The sequence below is a fragment of the Schistocerca nitens genome, chromosome 1 (genome assembly GCF_023898315.1).
Source record: "Schistocerca nitens isolate TAMUIC-IGC-003100 chromosome 1, iqSchNite1.1, whole genome shotgun sequence".
Lineage (NCBI taxonomy): Eukaryota > Metazoa > Arthropoda > Insecta > Orthoptera > Acrididae > Schistocerca > Schistocerca nitens.
The window spans coordinates 921,809,171-921,823,487 of NC_064614.1; the positions used below are offsets into that span (position 1 = coordinate 921,809,171).

At 43.5% G+C, this 14,317-nt stretch overlaps 1 protein-coding gene across 5 annotated transcripts in view; it reads left to right on the forward strand.

Annotated features, from left to right (window-relative positions):
- Positions 1 to 14,317, forward strand: part of LOC126192472 (telomeric repeat-binding factor 2-interacting protein 1-like) — a 204,528-nt gene that overhangs the window by 16,567 nt on the left and 173,644 nt on the right. For 4 of the 5 annotated variants that reach the window (XM_049932606.1, XM_049932605.1, XM_049932608.1 and 1 more), the window contains exon 2: positions 6,129 to 6,286. The exons of the other annotated variant lie outside the window; for it this stretch is intronic. In XM_049932606.1, coding sequence (XP_049788563.1) covers positions 6,129 to 6,286 — 158 coding nt within the window. The remainder of the gene's footprint in view (positions 1 to 6,128; positions 6,287 to 14,317) is intronic. 5 annotated transcript variants of the gene reach the window in all.

Here is a 14,317-nt window from a genome sequence, read left to right on the forward strand (position 1 = left end):
AGACACTGGATGATGCGTTACAGACGCAATGTGCTGTGCTATGGTTTGGGATGTCACTGAGCGATCCGTCGCTGCTATGCGCACAATTTGCCTATCAGCACGTGCAGTGGTGCACCGAGGTGAATGCGATCGACCACGTCGGTCCGTCGTACCCTCCTGCATCCAACGGTCACATATCCGCATTACAGTTGTTTGGTTTCGTCCAACACGACTAGCGATTTCTCTGTATTATAATCCACAATCTCGGTAAGCCACTATCCTTCCTCTGTCGAACTCGGATACTTGATCAAACGATGTTCGCTGTTGTCTATGAGGCATAACTGATCATCTTGTGAAACAACCACAAGGTAAACACACGTGCCGAACGTACACTCGTCTAAATCGCCAAGCCTTAAATGGCGCTATGAGGTGGCGCCACAGGCGCGCGTGATGTGCGTCTGCACTGAAATTCTAATCAGTTGCATATCTCATCGCTGCAAACCCATGGTGTAAATTTCACGTGATTCGGATGCTTCCTTCAGGGTGTTGCATTTACGGTGGCCAGCATATATATATATATATATATATATATATATATATATATATATATATATATATGAACTCCATGATGCCCATGTCAAAAAGACTTATTCCAAGTTGGCATTGAATTTTGAAGTTTCCAAACTGTTTATTATTTCCTCATCATGTGTTACACTGATAATTGCTGTAGTACCTCTAGATGTGCAGAACTGAATATGTTGTGTCTTTTTAAAATTGAGCATGAGACCATTTGCAGAAAATCAGTCATTGATACTTTTAAGAACTTTGTTTACTGTTTCTTCTGTTTCTGCAGTATGCGTGGATTGATTACAATACTAGTGTCATCTGCAAAAAGAACCAATTCTGCTTATTTTTTACTGGATGGGGGATCATTTACATATATGGGGACCAGTAGTGGACCCAAGACTGAACCTTGGAGAACCCCATACGTGATTTCTCCCCAGTTAGAATTATGTCCCTGGACTAGATTGCTTGAATTACTAAGTACAACTGTTTGCATTCTCTTGGTTAGATTTTGGCTGTACCATCAATCCCACAAAACACCAATTTATCTTGATGAATACTGTGATTCACACAGTCATATGCCTTAGAGAGGTTGCAGAAAATACCGAACAGTGCTATTTTATTATTTAATGCTTCTAAAATGTTGTGAGTGGATGTGTAAATGGCATTCTCAGTAGAACGGTCCTTCTGAAACCCAAACTGTCAATTGCTAAGGATACTGTTGTTCTATTTGAGAATATGCCACCTTCTCAAAAATTTTGGAAAATGATGTGAGCATTGAAACAGGTCAGTAGTTATTGACACCTCTCTTATCACCTTTCTTAAAGGGGGGTTTAACAATGGCATATTTCAGTATCAATGGAAAAATGCCTTGAATTAGTGATGCATTACATATTTCAGATAATACTGTGCTTATTACATGGGAACAAATTTTTAGTACTCTATTGCAAGCACCATCAAAACCAGATAAGCATTTATTTTTGAGAGAATGTATAATTTCTTTAATTTCAGACAGAGAAATTGGTGATACATTCATAGCATTGCATTTTGTGAAAGTTAGTTTGCAACATACTGCTGTGATTTTGCACTTGAACTGTTTGTCCCTATGCTTTCTACTATATTTAAGAAATGATTATTAAATGCATTTGCTGCCTGTGACTCATCGTTTGTAACCCTTCCTTTCAGTTCAATAATGATGTTGTCTTGTTCTGTGGCTGGTTGTCCTGTCTTTCATTTCACTACATTCCGTATAGCCTTAAGTCTGTTGTCGGAAGTACTGATTTCTGATGTGCATGTTTCTAGATTTTGTAACAAACTTTCTTAGTAATTTTGAGTCGTTTGTGTAGTGTGAAATTATTGCAGGATCCCTACTAATTCTTGCCAAAAAATACATTTCTCGTCTCTTTTCACAGGATACTTTAATCCCTCTAGTAATCCACAGTTTTTTACACTGCTGTTTAGTGTCCTTTCTGATTAGCTTATGTTGAAAGCTGTTTTCAAATAATGATATGAATTTATCTTGGAATAAATCAAATTTTATGTTAACATTTGGTTAATATAAATTACATCCCATATCATCTCCTGTAAGCTATTCTCTAAAACATATGCTGACAAATCTTTAGTACTCTACTGTTAATACATCAAATCCAGATGAGCTTGTATTTTTGAGAGAATGTATAATTTTCTTAATTTCAGGAGGAGGACTTAGTGATACATTGATATGATTGAATTTTATGAGCTGCCTATTCAACATATTGCTGTGATTTTTCTCTTGAACTATTTGTCCCTATATTTGCTACTATACTTAAGAAATGAATATTAAATATGTTTTCTACCTGTGACGCATCATTTATAGCCCTTACGTTCAATTCAGTAGTGATAACTTGATCTGTAGCTGGTTGTCCTGTCTCTTGTTTCACTACATTCCATGTAGCCTTAATTTTGTTGTCAGAATTACTGATCTCTGACATACTGTGCAGATTTCTTGATTTTTAATAACTTTTCCTAGTAATTTGGAGTAGTTTTTGTAATGTGCAACTACTGCAGGATCTTTACTTATCAACTGATACATTGTCATTGTCATTGTCCTTTCTCTTTCACAAGGTACATGGTTTTTACATGTCTGTCTAATGTCCTTTCTGATTAGCTTATACTGAAAGCTATTTTCAAATAATAATATCACTTTATCATCAAATACACTATGTGATCAAAAGTATCCGGACACCTGGCTGAAAATGTTATAAGTTCGTGGCACCCACCATCAGTAATGCTGGATTTCAGTCTGGTGTTGGTCCACCCTTAGCCTTGATGTTAGCTTCCACTCTTGCAAGCATACATTCAATCAGGTGCTGGAAGATTTCTTGGGGAATGGCAGCCCATTCGTCATGGAGTGCTGCATTGAGGAGAGGTATCAATGTCGGACGGTGAGGCTTGGCATGAAGTCGGTGTTCCAAAACATCTTGAAGGTGTTCTATAGGATTCAGGTCAGGACTCTGTGCAGACCAGTCCATTACAGGTGTGTTATTGTCATATAACCACCCCGCTACAGGCCGTGATTATGAACAGGTGCTCAATCATGTTGAAAGATGCAATCACCATCCCCGAATTGCTCTTCAACAGTGGGAAGCAAGAAGGTGCTTAAAATATCAATGTAAGCCTGTGCTGTGATAATGCCATGCAAAACAACAAAGGGTGCAAGCCCCCTCCATGAAAAACACCACCGCCTCCGAATTTTACTGATGGCACTACACATGCTGTCAGGTGACATTCATCGGGCATTCACCATACCCACACCCTGCCAGCGGATCGCCACATTGTGTATCTTCACTCCACACAATGTTTACACTCCTTACACCAAACGAGGCATTGTTTGGTGTTTACTGGTGTGATGTGTGGCTTATGAGCAGCTGCTTGATCATGAAATCCAAGTTTTCTCACCTCCCGCCTAACTTTCACAGTACTTGTGGTGGATCCTGATGCAGTTTGGAATTCCTGTGTGATGGTCTGAATAGATTTCTGCCTACTACACATTACAACCCTCTTCAAATGTCGGTGGTCTCTGGCAGTCAACAGGTGAGGTTGGCCTTACGCCTTTGTGCTGTGTGTGTCCCTTGACGTTTCCACTTCACTATCACATCAGGAACAGTGAACATAGGGATGTTTAGGAGTGTGGAAATCTCGCTAACAGACGCATGACACGAGTGACACCCAATCACCTGACCACTTTTGACGTCCGTTAGTTCCGTGGAGTGCCCCATTCTGCTCTCTAACTATGCTAATGAGTACTGAGGTCACTGATATGGAGTACCTGGCATTCGGTGGCAGGACACTGCACCTAATATGAAAAAGTATGTTTTTATGTTTTTGGAGTTGTCTGGATACTTTTGATCACATAATGTAGACTAAATTTTATGTTAGCATTTGGTTCATTATATATTTTGTCCCAGGTCATCTTTTGTAAACTCTCTGTGAAATCATTTGTTTTCAAGTCATTAATTATTCTAACTGATTTCCACTGAATAGTATCAGTACTGTAAGTTTTATTCATTAATGCCATGCTCTTGCTTTTGTTAGTCAAACAGAGATAATATTGATCCTGACATTTTTCGGTTATAGTTTGAGATTGTCAAACAAGTGATCTGGTGGTAGAGTAAAGATGTATGACCAGTGGGTATAGATGCTGTATGAGGGGATCCCATGTGGTCTGTACCCACACTATGCATGTGACAGATACTAAATTACATACCAACCTATGATTTTACTACAATTAACCAAGTTTGATGAACTTTTATATAACGATGTTATATAGCAATATTGTTTTACCATTTCGATTTCAAATTGATAGTTTTAATAGTTTCCGAGTTGCAAAAAATTACTTGTAACTTAAAATTTACTCTGCAGGTAACAGTATACAGGACATATGCTATTAAAATGCGTACCAAGTGAGTGAGAAGTGTATTTGGAGACTGAATCTTGAATTTATGAGTGATTAAAAGTGTCAGAGCATGTGGATAAGATTGTACATTAGTGGAGTGGATCACATAGACTGAGTGGAAGCTATAACATAAAAACAGGCAGTACTTACACCTCTGCTCTTGTCCTTAAGACAAGTATAAATACTGTTGAAAGACTGAATTTCAGGTAACATTTTTGAGAATATATTTTGGCTATAGACATAAATTTTGTATGTCTTGTGATCCGTCAGGTAGGGGATTTACGGAGTTATGTGAGAAACAGAAACAACTGTCTTTGCTCTTAACTGGGATGTGCTAATTAGAGGAGAGTATGTTCTTCTATTGTAGAGTTAGAAGATGTGTAGTGTGCAGGCTAAAGTATTGAGATTTATTAATAGTCTAAAAAATGTGTTATGGTGAGGAACAATGTGATTGCAGACAGTATGAATTGGACATGTGTAATGATGTCCAATTTGGATGACATTTCTGAGAATTTATGTTGATTAAGTTAAACTTGCCTTTCTTGCTGTATTATAATAACGCAAGTGTATTACACAGAAATCACTTGACGATATCAAATAAGTACTAACCAGTGAACTGTGTGGTATTTTGGCGAACATAGTAAACTACTGAATACAGTGTGAAATTTAGGCTGTTAGTAAACTGACTCTGTCATGATTTCATAACAGAAGGTCATTGGTTTTGTACAGACAGTAACTAGTAGCATGGGTGTCGTATGAAGGATCTGAGGAGTTCAGTAATAGCTGATCGCTAAAGTGTACTTCAAGAACAGTGTGTCGGAAAATTGTAGTTTCAGTTATAGTATGGTCATGGTAGTTGTGACTTTGCTATTTGAAAATATATATCAGTTATTAGTCAGAGAACTTATATGAATTATTAGAGACTCTGATCTTACAGTATGGGATGAACACTTCAGCAAATTAATAATAAATATGAAGCAGTCTAGGGACACATGGAATAGTCAGGTTTTCACAGTTACTCTTGGCGAGGTATTTTGTGTGTTAGCCTAGATCAGACATTTGTTTGTAAACAGGTTACTTGCAAGTGGATCATGATGAGCATTGTGAGGAAAGGTAGAAACAATAGTAATCTTATTTTTATATTTAATTTCTTACAGTAGATGTGCTTGGTTAGGTTATATTTCTCTTTCTGTGTTTATTTAATTCACTGCATATAAATGGGTGTCTTCCGAGATGTATCTAAGGTGAGGGAAGGAGCAAGACTTTAAAATTGCCATTATACAGGAGTTTGCTAAAGACATAATACTGACTTACTGTGGTCAGCCACATAGTACTACAGCTGACTAAATGAAAGGTTTAATGGAAACACGAGAAAGCACTTCTAGAAGTGTATGAGAATTTTGCAATGCAGAAAAAAATCTTGTACTCCATGGAAGGGGATGGGGTTGCTTACTCCTCCCTCACCCGCTTCCCTTGTGGACACCAATGTGCATGTTTTTTTTTTTTTTTTTTTTTTTTTTTTTTTTTTTTTTTTTTTTTAACAGTTTGTATTAAAAGAAAGTGCAGAGACAAATCATGTATTTATGCATATGAACAAATCGTGAATAAATTTTTCTTTTATTATTAATTGTTGTGTATTCTTTGTCGCCAGCATGGTGGTGGCTGTGTAGCTTCTTTAAGAGGACCATATGGCATTATCCTATCATCTCCTGAAAATTTGCTGTTGTTACAAAATGAAGCAGTTTTCTCCACTGACTTCATCAAGGACTGCTGTATAGCCAATAGGATTTTGGATATAAATCAGTACAGGTAGAAATGGAGCTTTATCTTGGAGCATGCGTATGTTTTTAGCTACATGTCTGATGACAGTAAGTCATTTCTGTTTGTTATTTGATAATATGCACTTTATGGTGAGCAGTTTTGGATATCACTAAGCACTTCATATATGATTTATTTTTAGTACAAGATTAGAGAAATTCTGTAATGCAGTTTTGTAAAATGATATAGCCTTTTTACAGCAACTTAATTCCGTAATGTGTGAGGTGTGATGTCAAAATTAGGCTAGTGTGGAATGTAATCATAAACTTAGATATTGGAGCCAAGCAGAAAATTCAGAATAAGCACAAGCAAAGTACTTGTCTGGTACAAACATCAAAAAGAAGATAGGTAAACCAGAGATTGTCCAAGAAGATTGATTGCTACTTACATTGTATTTATGTAAAATTGTGTTTATGTGCACTCATCTATAGAAATTACGACGAAAATTTTTCCTATATTCATTGAACTAGTCTCCTAATCACTGTGCTTGACAGTCTTCTCATGCCTCCATTTAGTCCCTGCTTGCTCTGCCAGACAGTGCTCTTCTCTCTCCCCATCTGTATCCTTCTATCCTACCCGCTTCCCTGCCCCACTCCAGATTACCACTCAACGTTTCACTTGCATTCTTGTCCAAGCTGCCAGACATGGTGGTTATGTGTGCTGCAAGTGTTCTACTGTGCTTGCTTGTGCGTGTGCGTGTGCGCCTGCACGTGCGCGTGCGTGTGTGTTTTCTTTTCTGAAGACAGCTTTGACCGAAAGCTAAATATGTAACAGTCTTTTTGTTGTGTGTGTCTGCAACTCGGTATGTTGTCTTTATGGTGAGTAGCAATCTGTCCTTTTCCTAATATTGTTGTCTGTGTTCTGTTGGGTTATAGTTTCATGTATGTGATGATTTTCTTTATAAATGAAGCAAATTTCTGTGATACATAAGAGAATGGACTAATATTCAACAGTAAATGCTTAAATCTCTCTCCAGATGTCCTGGTTTGGTTTTATGTGTTTCCTCTAAACCACATCATGTAATTGCCAGAGTAGTTCCTTCAGCCAAGCCAACCTTACCCTTGTCCATCTCAAACTGTTAGCCGATAATATATAAAATGTGAGATGACTGGATAAATCCGATAGGATTAATGATGTTAATGAAAACAGAGGATTATAATTTAAACCAAATAAATGTTTATTGAATAACATTCACATATATGTGAATGGTGGGCTCACATAAATTGCAATTAAAAAAAAAAAAAAAATCAAATCCAGAAACATGTGAAAGCAAAGTTCATTTAAGCGCACATTTATTTACAAAACTTAACAACAAACTCTCAAAGTTTGGAAGTACAGTGTCCCACTGTCAATTGTGACATAAACTAAAGTTCAAACCTCTGTGAAAACTATTGTGACTGACAATTCGCAACTTTTAGTGAGGTAAGTTCACAAGGCTGATGACTGAAAAAACAAAACGAAAAGGTAACAATAACGATGCCAGTAAAAGTCTCCTAATTGAGGCAAACAAAAGTTCACTTCTAATTTTCCACAAAGGTTCATTGTAAAACACACACACACACACACACACACACACACACACACACACACACTCTTAGTAAGAGTCCAATTCAGAGATGGAGATGGAATCTTCAGCGGTCGAAGTACATGAGGTCAGCATCTGGAGTGAACTCAACTTCGGGTTGGTTCTACCCCCTAAATAGCTGTCTCCAGCCAATTAGGTTTTGCCATAGTGATACTTCCAGCATGCCGTAGCTCGAGCTTCCCCTTCAAGAAGTAGTTCTCAGAATGTCTGTTTCCATTATCTTATATGTAAATAGCCGATGTTTACCCTGGTGCTTTTGGTTCACCTTGGACATAGACAACGCTGTCCACTGTAGTGTAATATGGGTTGCCGGTCCTCAGGGGCTGCCTTGGCTCCAGCATAACACCTCTCCCCCCTTGGAAAAGCTGGTGCGGCACGGGTGACCGTGGGCGACAGAGTACCAATATAACCCAGTGCTGTAGGCTAAGACCTCGTGAAGGAGACGGTGGAACTCGGTCGTTGGAGAGTAGGGCACCGCCTTTCGTGCGAGGTGGCTGGAATGCCGAAGTAGTGGCGGATGCGAGTCGACGTCAGGCTGGGCAAGCGGCACGGGGACGTCCGCATCGTACAACCGAAGTGGCGTTGGAGAGGGAGCCGGGAAATGGGTTCAGGGGAAGGTCCCGGAAATGCCCTGGGTCCGAAGTATGCAGCGGTGCGGAGCTAGCAGCCGGTGTCTGCTGGTTATCGCTGGGAAGATCATCCACCAACTGATGAGAGGGCATCAACATAGGTTCCAAGGAAGGGGCCGGCAATGGGGGAGAGAGAGAGAGAGAGAGAGAGGAGCCGGTGTTCGGGGCTGTGGCTGCTCGAGGAAATGAAGACGCAGTTGGTTGCGGTGATGTGAAGCCACCCTGCCGTCCAGGCATATGTCGAACAGTTGTCGACCACGGGGCCGGATAATGAGCCCGTTAAGCCAGCTGGGCCGGGGTCCGAAACCGCGAGTCCACACCTTGGAGCCAGATGAATATCGGGAAGCGCTGGGCAGGGCACGAGGTCCAACCTGCAGCAGGAGGAGATGAAGTAGGGTCCGAGGTTGGCGACCATGGAGCAGTTCGGCTGGACTCATGTCACCCACCGGTGTGGCCCTGTAGGTACTGGGAAATAATGTAAGAGCTTCTTCAGGAGAACGGTCCTCTGCGTACTTCTTCATTTGAGTTTTAAAAGTGCGAACAAAGCGCTCTGCCTCTCCATTGGATTGGGGATGGAAAGGGGGGGTAAAGACGTGGTGGATGCCATTATTGTGGCAGAATTTGGCAAACTCTTAACTGCGACATTGCGGGCTGTTGTCTGATACCGAGGTGACGGGAAGGCCTTCAATGGAAAATATTTTTCACAGGGTCATGATGGTGTTCTCTGTGGTGATAGATGAGCATTGGATAATGAAAGGGAAGTGGGAGTAGGCATCCGTGACGAGTAACCAGTAAACGCCGAGGAAGGGTCCCACAAAATCCTCATGGATGTGTTCCGATGGGAGGGAGGTGGCCGGTCAGGATTGGAAGGACCGGTGCGGTGTGAGAAGGACCTGGGTACACTGCTGACAACCCTGGACCATGCACTCCACGTCCGCTGTCATGCCTACCCAGAAGACATGGCGACGTGCGAGGATTTTTGTCCGGGCAATACCCCAGTGACCTTGGTGTAAGACGTGGAGAATCTGGGACCGCAGGGAAGTTGGTACGATGACTCGTGGATTGGCATCATTTTCCGCGTGGAGGAGCACCCCGTTAACGGCCACCATTTGATGGCGGATGGAGAAGAAGACTTGGAGGTCAGCCTGGGCGCAAGGCAGAGGAAGCATCAGCCAGCCATGGAGAACATAGTGGCGCACCAGTTGTAGAAGTGGATCTGTGGTCGTCACTGCGACCACGCTCTCAGCTGTGACTGGGAATGCAGCTAAAGCATCCTGTATGTCATCATTGACCTGAAAAATTGGGAGGTCCGACGAATTGAATGCTGAATCCTGGCTGGAGGGGAGCCGAGACAAGGCATCGGCGTTGGCATGGTGGGAGGTGGGCCGGAAATGGATGGTGGGAAGTTTTTGTGGGTAACTGGGCTGAAGGGGAAAATAAGGCCACAAGGGGCTTATGGTCGGTGGTGAAGCAAAAAGTCGTACCGTAAAGGTACGGGAGGAATTTGGTACAGGCAGACACAATGGCTAGGGCTTCCTTCTCAATTTGGGAATATTTGGATTGGGCATGTGTAAGGGATTTAGATATGTATGCCACCGGGCGTTCCGATTCATCTGGTAGACAGTGCGAAAGGACAGCCCCAACACCATAGTCTGAGGCGTCTGTAGCTAAAAGGACAGGAAGAGTGGTGTTATATGGCATGAGACACACCACAGAGTGCAACCTCTGCTTTAAGGTTTGGAAAGCCGATTCACAAATTGGGGACCAATGAAAAGGTACGTTCTTTTGGTATAGGTGATGGAGGGGCACAGCAATGTGGGTGGCGGAGGGAATGAACTTCCGATAGTAAGCAATTTTACCCAGGAAAGACCGCAATTGGTGGACGTCACGCGGATGAGGAAGGGCGGTTATAGTGGCGATGTGGGAGGAGGTAGGTGATATGCCATCACGGGAAATGATGTGACCCAGGTAGTAGATAGCCAGTTGGAAAAAGGAGCATTTAGCAAGGTTGCATTTTAGATCCTCTGTCTGCAGGTGCAGGGACAATTGTCGCAGATGTCTGAGATGTTCATCCGCGGTACGGCCAGTGATGACGATGTCGTTGAGGTAGTTTATACAATGTGGCACATCCCGCAAGAGCTGTTCCAAGCAACGCTGAAAGATGGCCACTGCAGTAACGATGCCACACACGAGGGGGTTCAACCAGAACAGCCCAAATGGTGTGTTGACAACGGCCAAATTAGTAGAAGGTATTTGGAGGTAAACCTCGGCAAGATCGATCTTTGAAAAAAATTGTCCCCCTGCAAGCTTGGAGAACAGGTCCTCGGAGCGCAGGAGGGGATAGTCTTCAACCTGTAGCTGAAGGTTAAGCGTAGCCTTGAAGTCACCACAAACTCGAAGATGCCCATCTTTTCTCTTGAGGACGACCAAGGGTGTGGCCCACGAACTGTAATAGACCAGAGTGACGACTCCCTCCATGGTGAGACAGTCCATTTCTTGTTGAAGAGGCTGCTGGAGGGCATGGGGAACCTGCCGGGCCCGGAAGTACTTTGAGCAGGCAGACGGTTTCAGCTGGAGTGACGCATGAAAATCTTGAGCACAGCTGATGCCCGATGAGAAGAGGTCCTGGAATTCCGTGCATAAGGTATCGACTGCTGGAAACGGAACGTGGGAAGACACCAGATGAGCAGTGTCGTCGATGGCGAAGCCAAAGGCCCGGAAGGCATCCAACCCGAAGAGATCTGCCATGGCCACATTGTTGACCACAAGGAAGGTAACTTCCCGGCGAACCAATTTATACATGACGGAAACCGTGAACAGACCCAAGAGGGTGTTCACTTGTTCATTATAAGTAAGGAGGTGCTGAGGTGTGGGCGTTGGGGGGGGGGGGGGGGGGGAGGTGCCCCAATCTTCACATAAGAGGAATAGTTGATCAGTGAGAACGCTGCTCCGGTATTCACCTGCATCTGCAGTGGCCTACTGTTGACCTGAACATCGATCATCCGCTTGGAAGATCCCGAAGACTGCACCTGGTTGATACTCATGGGTATAGACCTCCGACGGTCATTGGCTGGATGAGGAGGGGTTGCCGAGATCGGCAGACTGAACTGACATCTCCATTACGGATACACACTGCACAATATGCCCACCTGTCAGGGCAGTCTTCCCATGCATGGTTCTTAAAGCATCCCGGGCAGGTCGGCAGCTGGAGGGGCTGGCGGTGGTGGTGAGGGTGTGGGGGCCTCCATGCACCGACGGTCTGTGCCAGACCCGTGGTGCCATCCGAGGGCACAAATTCCCGGACAGGGCAGCTGCCCTGTCGACGCTGTGCAGAACAGGAAGGTCGGTGCCAGTCACCGGAACGGACGGCAGCAATGTCTTCGACATCCGCCAGTGATGCGACGGGCTCCGAGGCGTTGTGGTCGTGGAGGGCCACCACTTCCGCACAGGGTTCCAAACACTTGTTGGCCCCTATAAGGACTTCATACTTGAATGCTAGATCAATGATCTGGTCCAGAGTAGGGTCGTCAGGCCTGAGGGCGTCGCACCAGAAAACCTCATCAGGGGCAGCCTGGATGAGGTGGTCGCGGACCATCTCATCCGCGTAGGATTCTTTGGAGACTCGTATGCTGAAGTGACATTTCTGGCTGAGACCTTGCAGTTCCGTTACCCACTGTCGATAGGATTGGCCAGCCTTCTTGCAACACTGGTAAAATTCGACACGGGCAGCTAACATGTGGAACCATCATCGGTAGTAAGCAGCGAGAACCTCACAAATATGGGAGAAAGTCAAAGAATCCGGAGGTTGAGATTGGAGTTTCATCAAGAGAACATACACTTTGGACTGGTTCCAGGACAAGAAGTAGGTACGACAAGCAGCCTCTTGGACTACCTGGTGGATTTGAAAATGCTGCTGGAGCCGCTTCTTGTATGTTTCCAATTCTTCAGCATCCTTGTTTGATAGCGGGAAACGCCAGGGGCAGTGGAACCGGGTGGTTTTGCAAAAGTTCCGTAAATAAACGTTCCTGTGTATCCTTAGATTTCTTGCAAAACTGTTGAAAACCTTGTAGTAAGTCATGCACACTTTGGACCAGCTGCTGAAGTACAACTTCTGCCTTGAGGAATATACGCGCAGGCACCAACTCGTCGCCACTTGTGTTGTGACTGACAATTCACAATTTTTCACAAACACAACTTCTATTGAGGTAAGTTCACAAGGTTGCTGACTGAATAACAAAACAAAAAGGTAACAGTAACAATGCCAGTAAAAGTCTCCTAATTGAGGCAAACAAAAGTTCACTTCTAATTTTCCACAAAAGTTCGTGGTCTCTCTCTCTCTCTCTCTCTCTCTCTCTCTCTCTCTCTCTCTCACACACACACACACACACACACACACACACACACACACACACACACACACACACGTTCACTTCTAATTTTCCACAAAGGTTCGTGGTCTCTCTCTCTCTCTCTCTCTCTCTCTCTCTCTCTCTCTCTCTCTCTCTCTCTCTCACACACACACACACACACACACACACATACACACACGTGCGCACGCACTAGTAAGAGTTCAATTCAGAGACGAAGCTGGAATCTTCAGCGGTTGAAGTACACAAGGTCGGTATCCGGAGTGAACTCAGCTTTGAGGCTAAATAACTGTCTCCAGCCAATCAGGTTTTGGCGTACTTCCTACATGCTGTGGCTCGAGCTTCCCCTGCAAGAAGTAGTGCTCGGAATGTCTGTTTCCATTATCTTGTATGCAAATTGCCAGTTTTACCCTGGTGCTTTTGGTACGCCTTGGTCATAGACAACGCCGTCCTCTGTAGTGTAATATGGGTTACCGGCCCTCAGGGGCTACCTTGGCTCCGCCATAACAAAAACATCCAAGAATTCCGTCACACATAACTATTAAGTCAACTACAGCAAATAATTATGCTTCACAGCTGCATCAAATTGCACAAACAGAGTTAAAGTTCATAAAAACAAACAAAGGAAACTCCAGGTTGGAGTATCAACAGTGTAGGAAAAGCTAGATTGCTACTTACTGTAAAAATGACACATGAAGTTGCATATAGGCTCAATTAAAAGGCACTTACACATAAGCTTCTGGCCACACCTTTGTCAGGAGAAACACACACCATTCATTCACACAAGCAAGCACTCCTCATACACACACAACTATCAACTCTGGCTGCTCAGACCAGATTAACAAATCGACAGCTGCCATCCATTCTATAACAAGAAGTTCCTTTTATACAGCTTAGCCACTGGTGGCTGTTGCATCTGTGGTGCTAAGCAGTCCCTCTCCAAATATACCAAGGATCTCACTGAAGCCTTCACAGACCCAACTTACTCTCCCAACATTGGATGAGAAACAGATCTTCCATGCCTTATCTCTCCAGTCACCCACCACCTCCCGAAGTCCCACTGTCCAACCACAAAGAAGCATTCCCCTAGTGAGTCAGTACCACCCAGGACTGAGCAGCTGAATCACATTCTCCACCAGGGTTTCAACTACCTCTCATCATGCCCTGAAATGAGGAATATCCTATCACTAACCTTCCCACAGTGGTATCCCACCACCTACCATCCATACCTACTCCACACCTGCTCCCACCTCTTGCCTCACAGCTCATATTCCTGTAATAGACCTAGATGCAAGACCTGTCCCATAAGTCCTCCCACCACCTCCTTCAGTCCAGTCACAAGCATCACAGATCCCATCAAAGCAGTCATGTGATCTGCAAGCTAAGCTGCATTCTACATGAGTATGACAACCATCACGGTGTCTGTCTGCATGAATGGCTA